The sequence below is a fragment of the Myxine glutinosa genome, chromosome 12 (genome assembly GCF_964187855.1).
Source record: "Myxine glutinosa chromosome 12, kmMyxGlut1.1, whole genome shotgun sequence".
Taxonomy (NCBI): domain Eukaryota; kingdom Metazoa; phylum Chordata; class Myxini; order Myxiniformes; family Myxinidae; genus Myxine; species Myxine glutinosa.
In genome coordinates, this window is record NC_136272.1 from 59,613,703 (window position 1) to 59,635,610 (window position 21,908).

At 44.7% G+C, this 21,908-nt stretch overlaps 1 protein-coding gene and 1 long non-coding RNA gene across 4 annotated transcripts in view; both read right to left on the reverse strand.

Moving 5' to 3' along the window:
• LOC137437443 (glutamate receptor-interacting protein 2-like) overlaps nucleotides 1–21,908 on the reverse strand; it is a 283,933-nt gene that overhangs the window by 240,044 nt on the left and 21,981 nt on the right. The window contains exon 2 of the mRNA XM_068131766.2: nucleotides 12,789–13,149. Coding sequence (XP_067987867.2) covers nucleotides 12,789–12,912 — 124 coding nt within the window. The 5' untranslated portion in view covers nucleotides 12,913–13,149. The remainder of the gene's footprint in view (nucleotides 1–12,788; nucleotides 13,150–21,908) is intronic.
• On the reverse strand, nucleotides 7,685–10,780 carry LOC144888527 (uncharacterized). Of its 3 annotated transcripts, none has more exons than XR_013621111.1 (4): nucleotides 9,214–10,780; nucleotides 8,976–9,122; nucleotides 8,850–8,926; nucleotides 7,685–8,751 (listed from the first exon to the last, which is right to left on the reverse strand). It is a non-coding gene; the product is annotated as an uncharacterized LOC144888527 (long non-coding RNA). The 3 variants fall into 3 exon arrangements; XR_013621112.1 differs by having other exon boundaries at nucleotides 7,685–8,632; nucleotides 8,829–8,926; XR_013621110.1 differs by lacking the exon at nucleotides 7,685–8,751 and having other exon boundaries at nucleotides 8,758–8,926.

The window sequence follows — 21,908 nt, forward strand, 5'->3', positions numbered from 1 at the left end:
CACCTGTGCTGTACTTCACTCCAGTGAGCTCTTGCATCGATCTGTTCGTCTCCGAACAAGCCGGCATGGACAAAAGCCACGTTAACCGTTGTTGCTCTGTCATTCCTCTTCCTCTTGTTAACCCCCCGCTGGTCTTCATACTTCTCATGAGTACTTGCTCAATCATCAGGTCTGAGGAAATTCCAGCCTAAGCTCTACTACTTCTTCGGGCGACATGGAAGCCCTGAGTAAACTTACGGTGCACATCTGGATAGTCCTGTTCTAAGCTGTGCATTATTTGCAGGTAAATCCTGGCAGACTTAGCATAGAGTGAATGACCTGAGGCTGCTACATATGGTAACATATCAGATACAGCTTCGAGGTGCAGGGACCAGTTTCCCATACGCTCGGCTTTGATGAATTTTCTTAAGATCTTCACCATATCCATATACTGTAACCACAGTTTCGCTGTTCGGTCTTTGGTCAATGATTCTGTCTGTGTTTGAAAGACTTTGCTGATCTTGTCAAGGATTGGATCACTTGCTACATCGTTGGAAGATCGTGTGCCTTTCATCAACGCATCATACAGGGTCCTTGCTTTACTCACATCTGGATGAATCACATCATCATCGGCCAAGCCACTCATTGCATCTTCATCCCGAACTGGCAAGTCTTCTGCAGTTCTGTATTGTGTTCCTCCAAGAGGATCAGACAGGAGGAGTGCATTCAGGACAGCATCCAGGAGGATGTGTGCCCGTACAGCCCTGGAAATTGCTTTTCCTGTTAGGATGTGATCCACTGCATTTGGTGCGTATATGAGTTGTAGCAGCTCCTTCAACTCAGAACCACCAATGAGGTGCCCTATGCTGCCAAGGAAGCTCATTTCCATATGAAAGGCATCTAGCCTTACCACAATACGTCGCATGGGGCTTCCATCTGGCTCCGAGAGAATGATCGACAATGCCTTCCACCATAGTGGCTGATCAAAGGTGATGATGGTAGGTACATCATGTTGTTTAGCATGTTGCGCAATGTAGTTGAGAGTGGAGTAGATGCATGTAGTGTCGCTCGAGCTCAAATCAATCATTGGGAGAAACAGGACAGACGATTTTGAATGCTGGACACCACGATGTAAGAGTTGCATCATCCCAGACCATGCAGGTCTTGGTATCTTGAACAGCAGTGACGTCTTCCACAGTACATCAAGGTTGACCTGGAACAGTCTGTATTGGGTCACTGCGCTGGTCACTAACAACATTAATAGTCCGACTTCCCTTTTCACGAAGTGTCACTACTGGATTATCGTTGTTGGTGGATTCATTGCAGAACACACACGAATTGGCCGCCATTCTTCAGGGTTGGATTACCTGCAAATATAGAAAAGTTGAATATACTATTACTGTATGTTATTGCCAATAGACCTAAACATACTAAATACATGTCATTGATGGGATTAAAAACTAAGATATATATGGTTCACAAACAAATAATGATGTACCGTCGCTTGCTGTGGAGTGAGCAGTCTTTGTAAAACGGGGTGTGGTTAAATAAGACACTAAAACAGTAAAAACTTCACTTATATATACAATATTGTACAGTATGATATCCTTTATTTATTATATCGTGCTAGTGATTAGGTCCAGTGTATAAAATAAGCAATAGAAGTTCAGAGAGCGACAATAATCATAGCATGCGGCATATGTACGTCTTTTAACATGGGGCTAAATGGAGAAAACTTGATTGCATTATTTGAGAGTCACCCCATATTTTTAGACCTTTATACTTTTAGTATGTTATAAAGGTACCTTGAGGGTAATCAATACTAATGAGATCGGTAGTGTTGCAGTTTTTTCCCCGTCAAATGCTAAATGGCTTGGACTAAAAGTCTTCCAAAGACAAATACTAAACGGGTTTCATGACTTGACGGCATTCCAGAGCATCCTGTATGCTGCCTCCATGGCATCCCAGCGGAGGTTGCCTCCACGTCCACATGGAGGGAGCAATATTTGGAATTTGGATTTAACACTTCTTAGTTGGTTTCAGGAGATTTATCATAGACTGTCAGTCACACTCAATATAAGAGAACCCTCCGGCTTGTTCTGCTGCTATTGTCCATCGCAATCACTTTTTCAAATAGTATCATCGTGTTGGACCCGAGTGAGGCACATCATTGGTCTCGCCTTGCGAGCAACTACTGTAAACTAGTATTAGAGAATGATAAGCCACTGTATGCAGAATCTGTTTGTGATTCTCTCTTCAATAAACACCTCGGTTCCAGAGATTTTTGGAGAATTGCTAATGGGATTCTCAACCGTAATCTATCATCGGTTCCTGTCCTCTTCAATGCCCCTGAAACGCTTACTTCCTCCTATTGATAAAGTCATCTTCTTGACTGAGCATTTTGCTGCAAACTCCACACTTGAAGACCACGGACATCCATTGCCTGTCTGTCTTTCCCGTATTGACACCAGGATTTCCACCGTCAACATTAGACTCGGTGGACTGGCGGCCATTTTGGATTTGACCTCTCACGGTTCTCAGAGGTCAAATCTGACTTCCCTCCACATCTGAAAATAAACCTTATTGTATGCACTAACTATGTTAAAAATTTCATGCTTTTCTCATAAAATGCACAATTTTTGTGTTTATCTACTGCACTAATATGAGGGTCTATCACAGGTTGTTCCACCTGAGCATACTTTCAGTCGCTCTATACGTTTGCTAGTTTCTTCCCATCAATACACCTGTCCGAAGGAGTAAGACTATGAGGTATTCTTCTAGTCCCCCCACCCCCCTCTCACGGCATCACTCTAGAACAGTTTACCTGCATCCTGCTTTCTCCTCTATCCCAACCTACCTCAGTTCAAGAAGAATGTCAATAGATTCCTCCTTTCTATTTAATATCTATACCTTTTTTGCATAGCCCCCACCTGGAGGGGCCTTAAAGGCTTCGTGGAGGGCGATATCTGATAAAAACAAAACTTGACACATTACTCACCGTCAGGGATGGACTCATCCTCCAGCCCTGTTAGCGTCGGTACATACAGTATGTGACAGCAGTCGACAAGGTGTGTTTGACTCTTAATGTACTCAGGACAACTTGGATCAGTATTAAATTATTGTCTTCAATACTCTATTGCCTCCTGATAGATCAGGTAATTACACAGGTAAATATCCCTTGTAGTCATACATGATCATCCCTCTGATCATCATCATCATGTAAACTTGTAAACTAAACTTTCTAAACTTCGAAGCATTTCTCACTTGTCGAAGCCAAACTTAGAGCACATCGATACCTGAAAAACAATGAAATCTCACATGTGGTAGAGGAGAAACCCCTTCGATTAGTAAATTATATTTTTCCTATAATCACATTTCAAGATGGTGTAATGCTGGGAAAAATGTCCACTACATGTATGTTGTACGTAATGAATTAACCATTAAGTTTAATAGAGCAGATTACCCCATGACGTCAGTGATCACATATACAGGAACACCCCTAGATTGGCTTTTAAATAGAAAAATTTTACAAGGACAGAAATTGTGGGGGATTATTACTGGTCAAAGTTGTATGTGTGGGAAGTGTGGGAAGTTGTATAGGTCGACCCAATTGAGAAGCCTATTGTTTTTGGGGTCAAAAGGTCAAAAGGTTAACATTGGCAAAAGGTCACCAACTTTGCCAAATTTCTAAAATCCTCAATTTTCATCCGATTGACTTGAAATTTGAAGAGGATTTGCATATCTGGTCACTGCATTCAACCACCAAGTATATTTGAGGTCAGCATAGTTCAAAAGGTCAACATAGGCCAAATTTCTAAAATCCTCAATTTTCATCCGATTGACTTGAAATTTGAAGAGGACTTGCATATCTGGTCACTGAATTCCACCACCAAGTATTTTTGAGGTCAACATAGGCTAAAAGGTCAACATAGGCCAAAAGGTCAACATAGTTCAAAAGGTCAACATAGGCCAAATTTCTAAAATCCTCAATTTTCATCCAATTGACTTGAAATTTGAAGAGGACGTGCATATCTGGTCACTGAATTCAACCACAAATTATATTTTAGGTAAACATAGGCCAAAAGGTCAACATAGGCGGAATTTCAAAAATCACCAATTTTCATTTGATTGACTTGAAATTCTAAGAGGATTTACATATATGGTCATTGAATTCAACCACCAACTATTTTTGAGGTCAACGTAGGCCAGAAGATCAACATAGGCCAAGTTTTTTAAATCCTCAATTTTCATCCGATTGACTTGAAAATTGAACAGCATTTCCACATTGAGTCAGTAAATAGGGAAATTAACTATTTTTGAGGTCAAAAGGTCAAAGGTCAACTCAAGGTCAACCTTCCAAAATCATCATTTTACATCTGAAAAATCGTCACTTTTCTCCCTGTTGGCCCGAGCTTTGATCAAGATTGTCAATTTTAATCTTGATGAAACGGACAATTTGCTGTATCAATGGAATTTTTTTTCTTGGGGGGTGGCGGCGGATTTTGCAAGTATCGTGCTCCGCATGACGTCTTCTTGTTGTTCTATTTTCTGACTGCTTCACCCGAAATCATGACTATCAAAGCATCCCTCGGATAACATGTAAAGCAACATGTCTTCTTAGATCATCGACAATTTGCTTGCAATGATATATTTGAGGTTTCATACTCAATTTGCACTTCATTTGAGCAGCAATTCCTTGAAAAGTCATTCCCAGTTGTACATGTCCTCTATGTGACGCAAGAGGGCGCAAAACAAAAAATATGAAATTTAAAATTATGAATACGAATTGATGTGCAAGTTTTATCCTTGACGACTTTGTGTGCTTATTCACTCTATTTTTCTTCACCTGTCATCCAAATTACAGGTAGTTTCCAGTTGGTGGTTGCAAATTTCCAGAAATAGAGCTCTTCCTGCTTATTGCATTGCAGTCTACTGTGTTCAAAAAGTATCCGACCTTTATTTTTCGTGCGTAAAAAAAAAGAAGCTAGGGAGGCGTTGATTGGTGCACGTATGTAGGCGATCCTAATGCGCACGCGTGAATTTTTTCCCACCTACAGAAGCTGTCATTCGACGGCAGACCGCCGATGAGTGAGGACATGTAAGTGAGCGCCGTCGGATTTTCGTTTTTGACAAAATGACGGAAAAACTTGAACAACGCCACTGCATCAAATTTTGTGTTTCATCAAACTTGCATCAAAACTGCAACTTGGTTTCTGGGTCGTACCCATAAACCCAGGACTCATCGCCAGTGATCACTGTGTTGAGGAAGCTGGGATCGCTGTTCACAGTCTCCAGCATGTCCTGTGCGATCTCCAAACGGAGTTGCTTCTGCTCAATCGTTAGCAGCTTTGGTACGAACTTCGCTGAGATTCTCCTGAAGCCCAAATCCTCCTTCATAATGGAGTGAACGGTGTTGAATCTTGCGGATCGTTTCCACTTGGGAATCGCCAAACTTTACACAAAATTTGATGCAGTGGCGTTGTTCAAGTTTTTCCGTCATTTTGTCAAAAACGAAAATCCGACGGCGCTCACTTACACTTCCTCACTCATCGGCGGTCTGCCGTCGAATGACAGCTTCTGTAGGTGGGAAAAAATTCACGCGTGCGCATTAGGATCGCCTAAATACGTGCACCAATCAACGCCTCCCTAGCTTCTTTTTTTTTACGCACGAAAAATAAAGGTCGGATACTTTTTGAACACACTCCACACTTGAATTCCACACTCCACACTATTGGGTGAGAAGAAGAAGAACACAAATCGCAGGGTCGTCACTGGCAACCTTTATCATGTGCTCTCTGGCACTAACCGCATCTGGTCCTCTCCTTGGCTACCTAGGCCTACAACAACAACATTTAGAAACATCCCTTTGCCCTTCTGGTATCTTGCAACTTCTGCCCATCAAGGCTTTCAGGGCCTGGTGGTGCATGCTCAACAAATCCTGTCTCACATTCCCAGTCCTTAACTACACATTTGCAGCCATATTTTTTACCCTCGCCAGAGGAGGGGGTATTGCATTCGAGTCCATTTGTTACTTGCAAAATCGAAGATTTTTCAAATATATTGGTCGGTTGCGTTTGTGGTTCTGTCTGTCTGTTTGTTTGTCACCGGACTACAGGTCACAATTCAAAACCGATCGTCACGAAACTTCACCAAGTTGTATAGGTCGTCCCAATTGAGAAGCCTATTGATTTTGAGGTCAAAGGTCAAATGTCATTTGGAGGTCAAATTTCTAAAATCGCCATTTTAAATCCGATTGACTTGAAAATTGAATAGCATTTGTATATTGAGTCAATAAATTGGGGAATGAGCTATTTTTGAGGTCAAAAGATCAAAGGTCAACTCCAGGTCAAATTTTTAAAATCATCAATTTTCTTCTGAAAAGCCATCAATTTTCAACTGATTGACTTGAAAATTGAACAGCATCTGCATATCGAGTCACTGAATTGGGAAACCAACTCTGTATTTGTGAGGTCAAAAGGTCAAAGTTCAAGGAACAAGAGAAATGTCGGATATTAGATGAAGAGGAACAAGAGAAATGTCGGATATGAGATGGAAGAACAAGAGAAATGTCGGATATGAGATGGAGGAACAAGGGAAATGTTGGATATTTGAACCACACCCAAAGTGGGCATCATTATGCTGAGGGCACAACAGATGTGGTCAAATTGGCGTCAGATGGAGGGATGGTATAAACGGATAATACTCATGTCTCTGTGCTCCAGTTACACCAAAACATTTTTCCAGGTGTGGCCTCTGGCAGATTTGTGATCAGTACCTCCTGAAGTTGTGGATGGGAACAGGGAAAACAAAGCATCGTCACACCTGGAAATAGGCTTCATGCCAAAGTAACACTTTCTGTGCCCCAACCTGCTGAGAGACAATTTCTGTGTCGAGCAACTGCAGACACTTCGATCTCAGAATAATGTCGAACATCAGTCATTGACAGCATTCACACTTGCCTCTCCCACCACCCTTCCCCCTCCACAATGCCCTCTCCCACACTCCTCCCCTTCACACTCCCTCCCACACTCCCCTCCCCACACTCCCATCCCCACACTCCCCTCCCACCCTTCCTCCCCCCCCCCACACTCCCCTCCCACACTCCTCCCCCCCCACTCCCCTCCCACTCTCCCCCCTCCTCTCATGCAAGGCCAACCCTCAACAATCCCCTCCCTCATACTCCCTTCCCACTCTCCCCCCATCCCCACACCCACACTCCCCTCCTACTCTCCCCCCCCCCCCACCCACGCTCCCCTCCCACACTCCTCCCCCCCCCCACTACCCTCCCACCTCCTCTCATGTGAGGCCAACCCCCAAAAATCCCCTCCCTCATACCCCTTTCCCACTCCCTCCCACACTCCTCCCCCCCCCCCACTCCCCTCCCACTCTCCCCCCTCCTCTCATGCAAGGCCAACCCTCAACAATCCCCTCCCTCATACTCCCTTCCCACTCTCACCCCATCCCCACACCCACACTCCCCTCCTACTCTCCCCCCCCCCCCCCCCACCCACGCTCCCCTCCCACACTCCTCCCCCCCCCCCCACTACCCTCCCACTCTCCCACCTCCTCTCATGCGAGGCCAACCCCCAAAAATCCCCTCCCTCATACCCCCTTCCCACTCCCTCCCACACGCCTCCCCCCACCCCCCCCCCCACTACACCCACGCACCCCACCCCAAAATCAAACAAAACATCCCTCCCATTGATGTTAAGATGCACAAAGATTCGGGTAGAATATAAACCCATGAAAAACATTTGGCCTTTCACATCCCACATCGGCGGTGGTAGTTTTTGTTGGAACATCTAAACGTTTTGGACGAGTTGATCAGGAAGTTCTCCATCTATTTCCTCGTGTCGAGGCACATCCCTTTCTCCGAGGTACGTTTAAACGTACTTTCGGCATCTTAAAAGTATTTTTTATCGTTTCATTCTCCCCTTGTTATCTGGGAGGCATGAAAGATGTCCAGACCTTCTCAATTTACTTACATATTTACAAGTCTCGCAGTAAAGAACAATTGTTCAGTAGAATGGACACCGACAGGACAAGGAGGTACAGTTTATGAGTAAAGGAGAGTTAGCACTCAGAGAGTGGTGGTGAATGCATGTAATGGTCTCTGCAAGGGTCGGGACTGCAGGGTCTGTGGATCGTTTTTAAAATCGAGTTGGATAGGTATCTGGAAGTGGTGTGGATGGGGGAGTACAAAGGTAGTGGTGTGGTTACAAAGTCTTCATGGGCATAAAGACCTACCCCTGTGAAATTCTTTGCATTTCCTTCCATTCTCTCCTCACTACCACACACCTCTCCTCTTCTTTCTTCATTTTCACCCCCATCACCCATCCGCACACCTCTCCTCTCTTCCTTTTCACCCCCATCACCCATCCGCACACCTCTCCTCTCTTCCTTTTCACCCCCATCATCCATCCGCACACCTCTCCTCTCTTATTTCTTCCTTTTCACCCCCATCACCCATCCGCACACCTCTCCTCTCTTATTTCTTCCTTTTCACCTCCATCACCCATCCACACACCTCTCCTCTCTTATTTCTTCCTTTTCACCTCCATCACCCATCCACACACCTCTCCTCTCTTATTTCTTCCTTTTCACCTCCATCACCCATCCACACACCTCTCCTCTCTTATTTCTTCCTTTTTACCTCCATCACCCATCCACACACCTCTCCTCTCTTATTTCTTCCTTTTCACCCCCATCACCCATCCACACACCTCTCCTCTCTTCTTTCTTCCTTTTCACCCCCATCACCCATCCACACACCTCTCCTCTCTTCTTTCTTCGTTTTCAATCCCATCACCCATCCGCACACCTGTCATCTCTTCTTTCTTTCTTTTTACCCCCATCACCCATCCACACACCTCTCCTCTCTTATTTCTTCCTTTTTACCCCCATCACCCATCCACACACCTCTCCTCTCTTCTTTCTTCCTTTTCACCTCCATCACCCATCCGCACACCTGTCATCTCTTATTTCTTCCTTTTCACCCCCATCACCCATCCACACACCTCTCCTCTCTTCTTTCTTCCTTTTCACCTCCATCACCCATCCACACACCTGTCATCTCTTATTTCTTCCTTTTCACCTCCATCACCCATCCACACACCTCTCCTCTCTTCTTTCTTCCTTTTCACCTCCATCACCCATCCGCACACCTGTCATCTCTTATTTCTTCCTTTTCACCCCCATCACCCATCCACACACCTCTCCTCTCTTCTTTTTCACTCCCATCACCCATCCGCACACCTGTCATCTCTTCTTTCTTTCTTTTTACCCCAATCACCCATCCACACACCTCTCCTCTCTTCTTTCTTCCTTTTCACCCCCATCGCCCATCCACACACCTCTCTTCTCTTATTTCTTTCTTTTTACCCCCATGACCCATCCACACACCTCTCCTCTCTTATTTCTTCCTTTTTACCCCCATCACCCATCCACACACCTCTCCTCTCTTATTTCTTCCTTTTTACCCCCATCACCCATCCACACACCTCTCCTCTCTTATTTCTTCCTTTTTACCCCCATCACCCATCCACACACCTCTCCTCTCTTCTTTCTTCCTTTTCACACCCATCACCCATCCGCACACCTGTCATCTCTTCTTTCTTTCTTTTTACCCCCCTCACCCATCCACACACCTCTCCTCTCTTCTTTCTTCCTTTTCACCTCCATCACCCATCCACACACCTCTCCTCTCTTATTTCTTCCTTTTTACCCCCATTACCCATCCACATGGATGGGAAATGACATCACTCTTTGTGAGCTCACAAACTGCAGTGTTTGATCATGGATGGGCAATGACATCACTCTTTGTGAGCTCACAAACTGCAGTGTTGGATCATGGATGGGCAATCACATCACTCTTTGTGAGCTCACAAACTGCAGTGTTGTATCATGGATGGGCAATCACATCACTCTTTGTGAGCTCACAAACTGCAGTGTTGGATCATGGATGGGGAATGACATCACTCTTTGTGAGCTCACAAACTGCAGTGTTTGATCATGGATGGGCAATGACATCACTCTTTGTGAGCTCACAAATTGCAGTGTTGTATCATGGATGGGCAATGACATCACTCTTTGTGAGCTCACAAACTGCAGTGTTGGATCATGGATGGGCAATCACATCACTCTTTGTGAGCTCACAAACTGCAGTGTTGGATCATGGATGGGCAATGACATCACTCTTTGTGAGCTCACAAACTGCAGTGTATGATCATGGATGGGCAATGACATCACTCTTTGTGAGCTCACAAACTGCAGTGTTGGATCATGGATGGGCAATGACATCACTCTTTGTGAGCTCACAAACTCAAGTGTTGGATCATGGATGGGCAATGACATCACTCTTTGTGAGCTCACAAACTGCAGTGTTGTATCATGGATGGGCAATGACATCACTCTTTGTGAGCTCACAACCTGCACCCACTCTTACATCCTTACTAATTCAATGATACGTGCATTGTTGGTGATGAGCGGATATCATAATATTTTGATGTTTTACATTAGATTGCATATCCGTTCAAGTCGGCAAAGGACCATCATTTATTAAAAGTAAAATCGACGTGTCACAGGCGAGGTGTCTGTGAAAAAACTTTAAATCCGTCACCGTTTTTATCCCGCATTAACTCCCAATACACCTTGCGAGTGCAACGTGTTAATTGCCTTATTGGCACCTTTGCGCAGGTGCTGCGCTGTGTTGACGGCCCGCGTTAAAATGTCCTGTTTCCTCCGAGAGAACGAGGACAGGTTACCTGTGACGTCATAATGCAGCACATAGTTGTGATTGTGTGCCTGACAATCATGACCATCTTGAGCAAACATCACTTTTTCATTTCCTTTCCTCACTTTGATAACATTGGCCTTTCGGATAACACTCAGTTGAATATGCTTCGACAATGCAATATAAGCATTGCAATACAACGAGTCTTCGACACAGGTGGAAAGAGAACATTCATTAGGTTAACTTTGACTATAATCTGGAGACGTTAACTTAGACTCTAATCTGGAGAGGTTTACTTAGACTCTAATATGGAGGGGTTAACTTAACCTCTAATCTGGAGAGGTTTATTTCGCTTCTAATCTGGAGAGGGTAACTTAGACTCTAATCTGGAGAGGGTAACTTAGACTCTAATCTGGAGAGGTTTACTTAGACTCTAATCTGGAGAGGTCAACTTAGACTCTAATCTGGAGAGGTTCACTTCGCTTCTAATCTGGAGAGGGTAACTTAGACTCTAATCTGGAGGGGTTAACTTAAACTCTAATCTGGAGGGGTTAACTTAGACTCTAATATAGAGACGTTAACTTAGACTCTAATCTGGAGAGGGTAACCTAGACTCTAATCTGGAGGGGTTAACTTAGACTCTAATATGGAGGGGTTAACTTCAACTCTAATCTGGAGAGGTTAACTTAAACTCTAATCTGGAGGGGTTAACTTAAACTCTAATCTGGAGAGGTTCACCTAGACCCTAATCTGGAGGGGTTAACTTAGACTCTAATCTGGAGGGGTTAACTTAGACTCTAATATAGAGACGTTAACTTAGACTCTAATATGGAGGGGTTAACTTAAACTCTAATATGGAGGGGTTAACTTAAACTCTAATCTGGAGAGGTTAACTTAAACTCTAATCTGGAGGGGTTAACTTAAACTCTAATCTGGAGAGGTTCACCTAGACTCCAATCTGGAGGGGTTAACTTAGACTCTAATATAGAGACGTTAACTTAGACTCTAATCTGGAGACGTTAACTTAGACTCTAATATAGAGACGTTAACTTAAACTCTAATCTGGAGAGGTTAACGTAAACTCTAATATGGAGGGGTTAACTTAAACTCTAATCTGGAGAGGTTAACTTAAACTCTAATCTGGAGAGGTTAACTTAAACTCTAATCTGGAGAGGTTAACTTAAACTCTAATCTGGAGGGGTTAACTTAAACTCTAATCTGGAGGGGTTAACTTAAACTCTAATATGGAGATGTTCACTTAGACTCTAATCTGGAGAGGTTAACTTCGATTCTAATCTGGAGAGGTTAACTTAGAGCCTAATCTGGAGAGGTTCACTTCGACTCCAATCTGGAGAGGTTCACCTAGACTCCAATCTGGAGAGGTTAACTTAGACTCTAATATAGAGACGTTAACTTAGACTCTAATCTGGAGAGGTTAACTTAGAGCCTAATCTGGAGAGGTTCACTTCGACTCCAATCAGGAGAGGTTCACCTAGAGTCTAATCTGGAGAGGTTAACTTAGACTCTAATCTGGAGAGGTTAACTTAGACTCTAATCCAAGTCCCAGTACTCCATCAAATTCAGATCGTGCTCATATTATACAGGTTGCGCAAAACCAGGGATTCGGACAGAGTTCCATCGCACAACAACCTACGATTATAATTATTGAAAGATATTCCAGGATTCTTTACGTCCAAAAGCTAGATTCACATGAGGATAGCCGGCTTTAAATTCCATATGAAAATACAGCGTACTCACAGATGCAGCTCCCTCTCTCGCATCAAACAATGTCAAGTCTGTCCGGAATCGAACCCACAACGATCCCAACTCCCGATACAAGATAACTGTCTTTACCCCAAATTGTTGAACTATATATTCTTAAAATCGCAAAATAAGTAAAACAACGAAAAACTAAGATTCTGATTTGTAAGAAGTCAAAGGTAAATCATTGTTTGACCAACAACGAACAATGTCTGAAGCAGCACGTTTTGCATTTGTCTTTGAACCTGCGATAAATCATCATCGTTTGCCTGATTGAGGTCAGCGGTCGCACGTTCCCTCCACTAGTTGGACTCACCTGTGTAGGTGTACTCGGCATCGTCGCAACGCTCGTGGCATTCGTCCCTTTGGTGGTACTTGAGTGCTCGCTGCCTCTTTACGGATCTCCTGACGTGCTTCAGCAGCTGTAGAAACCTCTCCATGTTTTTTCCTGCTTATCCCGAACACCTTCACCGGCCACGTGCCTCTGGCGCTCCTGCTGGCTCCGTGTGGGGCTTCTTCCATTTGCCAAAATCACTCCATGGCGGGGCTGGCATCCCCCTGCTCCCAGCTCGTCCGGAAAGCTTCTGTTCCCTTTCCGAGCATTCAATTCCAGGTGCAAATCAGGTCCCACGAGGTGCACGTATCACCGATCTCCAAACGTACTGAGCACTGGAAACCTGCAGAGTAGTTGGCACGTGGGGGCGAAAGATCATGGAATCCCTTGAGGGCACAAACCCACTGGGACTTCAAGTCAATAAATACCGCAGCAGTTAGCCCGACTATGTACCAACTACCAATGGAGCGCCACACCGACACCGACACGTGGTTCCCATGGCGCAGTTTCCTCACTGCTCCACTTTTGATGAGCACCTTTGTCAACCCTTTTTGCAGATGGACGACAAAGGTTTCCTTCTTATCTGAAACACTAACTGGACATAATTTACATCATGGATGAAGGACGTATGGAACAACAAACACAATGTAAAAAAATGGGAACAAATCCATGAAGCTGTCTCTCTGAACCTTTTCGAATTGTATTCTCCAGCACGCCCCGGATGCGTGATTCTGCACCTGCTATCTTAAGGATCACCTTTAAAAAAAGGAAATGCCGCAGCCGTGCCACCATTACATACCCAGCAAAAACAGCCGTGCCACCATTACATACCCTGCAAAACAGCCCTGCCACCATTACATACCCTGCAAAACAGCCGTGCCACCATTACATACCCTGCAAAACAGCTGTGCCACCATTACATACCCTGCAAAACAGCCGTGCCACCATTACATACCCTGCAAAACAGCCGTGCCACCATTACATACCCTGCAAAACAGCTGTGCCACCATTACATACCCTGCAAAACAGCCCTGCCACCATTACATACCCAGCAAAACAGCCGCGCCACCATTACATACCCTGCAAAACAGCCGTGCCACCATTACATACCCAGCAAAACAGCCGTACAAACCATTACATACCCTGCAAATCAGCCGTGCCACCATTACATACCCTGCAAAACAGCCGCGCCACCATTACATACCTTGCAAAACAGCCGTGCCACCATTACATACCCAGGAAAAACAGCCGTGCCACCATTACATACCCTGCAAATCAGCCATGCCACCATTACATACACTGCAAAACAGCCCTGCCACCATTACATACCCTGCAAAACAGCCGCGCCACCATTACATACCCTGCAAAACAGCCGCACCACCATTACATACCTTGCAAAACAGCCCTGCCACCATTACATACCCTGCAAAACAGCCCTGCCACCATTACATACCCTGCAAAACAGCCGCGCCACCATTACATACCTTGCAAAACAGCCGTGCCACCATTACATACCCAGGAAAAACAGCCGTGCCACCATTACATACCCTGCAAATCAGCCGTGCCGCCATTACATACACTGCAAAACAGCCGCGCCACCATTACATACCTTGCAAAACAGCCCTGCCACCATTACATACCCTGCAAAACAGCCTGGCCACCATTACATACTCAGGAAAAACAGCCATGCCACCATTACATACCCTGCAAATCAGCCATGCCACCATTACATACCCTGCAAAACAGCCGTGCCACCATTACATACCCTGCAAAACAGCCGTGCCACCATTACATACCCTGCAAAACAGCCCTGCCACCATTACATACCCAGCAAAACAGCCGTGCCACCATTACATACCCTGCAAAACAGCCGTGCCACCATTACATACCCTGCAAAACAGCCGTGCCACCATTACATACCCTGCAAAACAGCCATGCCACCATTACATACCCTGCAAAACAGCCGTGCCACCATTACATACCCAGGAAAAACAGCCATGCCGCCATTACATACCCTGCAAATCAGCCGTGCCGCCATTACATACACTGCAAAACAGCCGTGCCACCATTACATACCCTGCAAATCAGCCGTGCCGCCATTACATACCCTGCAAAACAGCCGTGCCACCATTACATACTCAGGAAAAACAGCCGTGCCACCATTACATACCCTGCAAATCAGCCGTGCCGCCATTACATACACTGCAAAACAGCCGCGCCACCATTACATACCTTGCAAAACAGCCCTGCCACCATTACATACCCAGCAAAACAGCCGCGCCACCATTACATACCCTGCAAAACAGCCGTGCCACCATTACATACCCAGCAAAACAGCCGTACAAACCATTACATACCCTGCAAATCAGCCGTGCCACCATTACATACCCTGCAAAACAGCCGCGCCACCATTACATACCTTGCAAAACAGCCGTGCCACCATTACATACCCAGGAAAAACAGCCGTGCCACCATTACATACCCTGCAAATCAGCCATGCCACCATTACATACACTGCAAAACAGCCCTGCCACCATTACATACCCTGCAAAACAGCCGCGCCACCATTACATACCCTGCAAAACAGCCGCACCACCATTACATACCTTGCAAAACAGCCCTGCCACCATTACATACCCTGCAAAACAGCCCTGCCACCATTACATACCCTGCAAAACAGCCGCGCCACCATTACATACCTTGCAAAACAGCCGTGCCACCATTACATACCCAGGAAAAACAGCCGTGCCACCATTACATACCCTGCAAATCAGCCGTGCCGCCATTACATACACTGCAAAACAGCCGCGCCACCATTACATACCTTGCAAAACAGCCCTGCCACCATTACATACCCTGCAAAACAGCCTGGCCACCATTACATACTCAGGAAAAACAGCCATGCCACCATTACATACCCTGCAAATCAGCCATGCCACCATTACATACCCTGCAAAACAGCCGTGCCACCATTACATACCCTGCAAAACAGCCGTGCCACCATTACATACCCTGCAAAACAGCCCTGCCACCATTACATACCCAGCAAAACAGCCGTGCCACCATTACATACCCTGCAAAACAGCCGTGCCACCATTACATACCCTGCAAAACAGCCGTGCCACCATTACATACCCTGCAAAACAGCCATGCCACCATTACATACCCTGCAAAACAGCCGTGCCACCATTACATACCCAGGAAAAACAGCCATGCCGCCATTACATACCCTGCAAATCAGCCGTGCCGCCATTACATACACTGCAAAACAGCCGTGCCACAATTACATACCCTGCAAATCAGCCGTGCCGCCATTACATACCCTGCAAAACAGCCGTGCCACCATTACATACTCAGGAAAAACAGCCGTGCCACCATTACATACCCTGCAAATCAGCCGTGCCGCCATTACATACACTGCAAAACAGCCGCGCCACCATTACATACCTTGCAAAACAGCCCTGCCACCATTACATACCCTGCAAAACAGCCGTGCCACCATTACATACTCAGGAAAAACAGCCGTGCCACCATTACATACCCTGCAAATCAGCCATGCCACCATTACATACCCTGCAAAACAGCCGTGCCACCATTACATACCCTGCAAAACAGCCGTGCCACCATTACATACCCTGCAAAACAGCCCTGCCACCATTACATACCCAGCAAAACAGCCGTGCCACCATTACATACCCTGCAAAACAGCCGTGCCACCATTACATACCCTGCAAAACAGCCCTGCCACCATTACATACCCTGCAAAACAGCCATGCCACCATTACATACCCTGCAAAACAGCCCTGCCACCATTACATACCCTGCAAAACAGCCCTGCCACCATTACATACCCAGAATAACAGCCGCACCACCATTACATACCCTGCAAAACAGCCGTGCCACCATTACATACCCTGCAAAACAGCCGTGCCACCATTACATAGCCTGCAAATCAGCCGTGCCACCATTACATACTCAGGAAAAACAGCCGTGCCACCATTACATACCCTGCAAATCAGCCATGCCACCATTACATACCCTGCAAAACAGCCATGCCACCATTACATACCTTGCAAAACAGCCCTGCCACCATTACATACCCTGCAAAACAGCCGTGCCACCATTACATACCCTGCAAAACAGCCATGCCACCATTACATACCCTGCAAAACAGCCCTGCCACCATTACATACCCTGCAAAACAGCCCTGCCACCATTACATACCCTGCAAAACAGCCGCGCCACCATTACATACCTTGCAAAACAGCCCTGCCACCATTACATACCCTGCAAAACAGCCGTGCCACCATTACATACCCTGCAAAATATCCCTGCCACCATTACATACCCTGCAAAACAGCCCTGCCACCATTACATACCCTGCAAAATATCCCTGCCACAACAACAACCATTTATACACACACCATTATTTCATCCTGCTGGAAACTCAGGCCACGTTCCACATGCCCAATGTGAATGGTATATTCCATTGGTTGGTGGAACCGATCACTGTTAATCCCAAAAGGATGTTTTTACACTCACTGCTGAAAATATACTTGTGAAATTAAAAATAACATCAATATACTCCAGTGATGGATAGATGATGCTTATTTTATAACACGCAAATAAAACGTTTTATATACGGGTTTTAGACACTGATCTCTGTACTAACTGGATTGGGTGCTGTGCACTATTTAGTATGTGTACAATCTCGAGTGAAGCCGCCGATGCGAAGCGGCGGCCATCTTGGGACCATCAAAAAGCTAATAAAACGCAACAGCAGTATAGCACGATGTAATTACGAATTTTACTTCATTTGTTCAGCTGAAGTGAAGGTATCTTCATTCCAGCTTTTTTGTACCATTTTGATTTGCCAGGATAATGGCAGCCTGCGTAGCATGTGGCTGCATGAATCAGGATGAGAGAAAACTTCGGAGACCCGGTGTATGGTACATGGTGTTATGTAATTTGGATGCAAAATTTGCTATACTGGTGGAACCAAGGTTTTTTGGCATACTAATACCATAGGCAACAAGACTAGAGTTGGTTCCATTTTTTTCAACGGCGTCTTCGGAGGACATTTTGACTTATTTTCTATGTTTCAGTTGCACAAACACGCAATCCCACGATAAGTGAATCTAATAATGGAATTGTATTGTCATGCTATGCCAAAGTAGTGTTAATTTCACTATCAAGAAAAACTGCAACCCAAAGGAAGGGAATATTGGCCATCTTGAATTTCAAAATGGCTGCCAAATTTTGTAAGGTAGTTCCTGCCATTAAAATACTAGTACCCGACTGCAAAGCCGCAATGAGCCGGCGAAGCCAAAGCCTCTTGCCACTATTTTACCCATCACTATGGCATCAGTAGGTTAGGTAGTTGGTAGTAGGTAGGTTTAGTAGGTACCGTACCTAGTTCAAAATGACACCATTTGCATTCTGGATGAGATTAAAATTTATAAAATGTCCTTCTTGATTAATTCGGTGAATTCCGTCTCAACTTCGGATATTTCCGGCCGTGAAAAACTATCCCCTACGGCCGCGAGATTCCTAAAAAATAATTCTTCGTCGATTTTAGAATATTTGACGCCGTTTTCAGCGTCCGAAACGCGGTAATAAGCTTTTTTGAAATATTTTTTCAAATGCTCGAATCTCATTGGTTCCGGTGTTTGGTGACGATTTTCGTTGAAGATAACCAGGGCCCGTGCGGGCCCAGGGAACGAGGTTGGTCTTAAAGTATTTTAATTACAAATTAGAGGTGCATAAGATTGTGAATCAAACAAAGACGGGTGAAACAAACTCCTATCGAAATTTTCCGCAATTGTTTATGCATACTTCCGCATCCGCAAGATGGCGGCCTCCATTGAGCGATTTGGTGCGTCAAAGCTTCGAAATTCTCAAGGGATCCAGCAAAATCTGGCTTTTCAACATAATACGTACACGTTCATTCACAACACCGGCTTCGCCGGCTATAAAATAACGTTGTGTAGTCTACCTGTGTATACTAACCTGTCAGACAATAATGCAATACATTTTGATAACGGTCAAGCAAAAGTCCATTTGTACCAAGTAAAAGTCCATTTGTAGACATTTCAATTTTGTTTGTAGCAATGTCACAATATCTGCATCTAGTTATCATCATAAGGGTTTTCCTCAGCTTGATGCTCCCTTACACCAGTGTAAGCACATTCCTCGGCCGCTCCACATTCACACATCTCCGTGCATGTAAGATTGTTTTGCCTACAGGTACATCTTCTTGAACATTTGCTTATTCCACAGCCGCACCTGACAAGCTCAACTACAGATTCAGGTGCTATAGGAACAGCTGACAGGAGAGGAAATGGAATGTTATCTGCAACACATGACCAGCCCAGCTTGAAAGGGTCTGGAATATCTGGATCTTCCACAAGGTCTTGGTTCCAAATATATGCTTGCATGTGAGCCCTGAGAATATGCTGATACCAGGCACCAGCAGTTGGAGGGATTCTGTCTATCCCCCCAGATTGGTTCTTGAAACGTTTACATCTGAGTTTTCCAGCTGTTTTGGACAAGTCCCTTTTGGTGCTCATCAGCCGACACAGGAACTGCTCACATCCCGAGATAACACCTGCAGATGGCATCTCTTCTGTACCAAGTTGAACCAATGCAGTGAGTTCATCTGGTGTTGCTTCATTGAATGCCTTGAAGGCAGATTTTTTGCCTTTACTTCTTATGTGCCCACATGTGTCGCACCCTGTCATACTATGAAACCCGGGAAGTGCTGCAGCTTTTGATGGACCAAGACTGTCATATATTGGTTTCAGCAACACTTTTCTTCTCTTGTCACCTGTTCCCATAAGCATGGTTGTCTGAGGACCAAGAATTTGGAGTCTCCATGGAGCAAGTACCATAACATCTGTGTCCTGGCTCATAATATGCACATTCCTTCCAGCTGCAGAGACCTCAGCTGCATGTAAAATAATTAAGGTGTCTGCTTCTTCTTGTGTTCTGACGCCTGTTGATGGCTGAACATCTTCAATGTTACTTCTTACATGCAGACGTGTCACCGTGGCCACTGGAATCTTCAGCTGCATGACTTTGTCTGCCAGGTCGACTGTGAGGGAATCTTTAGTTTCATTGTCGGCCAGAAATAGCTTTGGGTCATCGATAGGGATTGTGTCAACAACAATGTATCCCATCGCCGATGATTGGTGCCCCAACTTGCGATGTCTGATGATATCCTTGATTGAGTTCAGTCTTACGTAATTATCAGAGATTCCACGGCAACCTTCATAGTTTTTGCATCTACTTTCTATTGTCTTAACAAAGGCATCTCCCATATCTTTGCAGGTTTTTGGTGACATTGCAGACCTCACTTCATGAACTACTGACATGCCATCAACAACCAAGAAAGTGTTCAAATGTGAATCAGTTGTCACCTCTCTGTGGCTTTCTCTTCTGTTGCCAAGCTTTCTAACACATGTATCAGATCACTTTTACTGTCTGAAGTTATCAGCGAGCCGCCAGTTTTCATCAGAGTTGAATTGACGGCTGTGAACTCGTAATTGGAGATAACGTCTTGAAGGTCGATTTCGCGACTTGACTTTGCTATCATCAGCAATCTGACAAAGAGTGTGTTTGTTGCTTTCAATTCGACTTCCCCCTTGGTTGCGGTCCCACATGTTTGTTGATCCACAGATGCGCTGTTCAACAAAAGATCTGAGTGCTTGCTGCCCACGAACTTCCATGTTCAGTATGTCCTTTTCAATATTCTCAGGCACCACCTGTTTTGTCATTAAATTGTGCAATGTAGGTGATTTGTCAGCAAATGGATTACAGTCCTTCAATGCTGCCAATAGCTGATTTACACTCTGCTCCCGTTGAGTAAATTTGGTCTGACGTCAAGTGGTGGTGATGAGTATTGTCTTCTGTTGACATACCAGTCATCGTCTCTGACTCCATGGCCAGTCTGGCTAACTCTGGGGCACAAAGACAGTATTTCAGGAGAGTTGGAGGCGTATTTGTGATTCCTTTGAAACCACCATCCCCTTTGAAAACTTTGTTCAGAAGCTCCTGTCCTTGATCAACCCCGACACCTGTGAATGGAATGTCTCTTTTCTTCAGCGCGAAGTCCCCTGCCTGCAGTCTGTTCCAGGTGATTGGATCTGTGTCCTTGGTATTACTTACTCTGGCAATGTATTCTGTGATGTTTTGAGCATAATCCAGCCTGTTGTAGCTGAAGAAGTATATGCACAAATTTTCCAAAGATGCCAAGTGCAGGAACAAATCTGCTGCTTCAGTGAACGTGTGAACTTAATTAGCGGCAACACTTGCCTCGTGTACATTCGTTTTAGTGGATTCCTCACAAACATAAGTGGTGAAAATCATAGAAAAAAGCATAACTTGTTGTGCTTTAGGTGCAAATACTTCTTGAATTTTTTTTAACATGGCGGCCATTTTGAAATTCAAAATGGCCGCCGAAGACGCCATTGAAAAAAATGGAACCAACTCCAGTTTTGTTCGTTAGGGTGTAGGGAAGGTAAAAAAAAACATTGGTTCCACTAGTATAGCAAATTTTGCACGCACATCAAATAATTCTACATAACACCATGTACTAGTAACATTTCACAAGTGTCTGTGTCAAAAAGTGTTTGGTTGTTCTTGGGCCCACATGTTTTTTTCTATTGTACAAAATTGTAGTTTCATTCGACTAAGCTAAACCCAAAATAAATCTGTTAATTCTTACTCTGTCAAAAGACAAGTTATGCTATCTAACGTCAAGTTTACTATAGTATACATATCGAACTTAATAGCCGATATACCGTAGGTTACCACTACAGTCATGTCATGGAAGTGGCAACTAAAATAGAGACTCAGACTAACGCTAACTTACTACTTACCTTAGTTTAACTCATAAATGGAGCTACAAAATACAGTCAGACTAATTCATTGCAAAAATACCTTACAAACACTGAACAAAGGTAGATAAAAGTAAACTGGAAAGCAAGGTCAAATCTCCAAAGAAGAAATTACTAATAACAAATAGCTCCTTACAACCTGACAACTCCTGACAACCTTACTTGGACACTTTGACACCCTTACTTAGACACTTTTACACCCTTA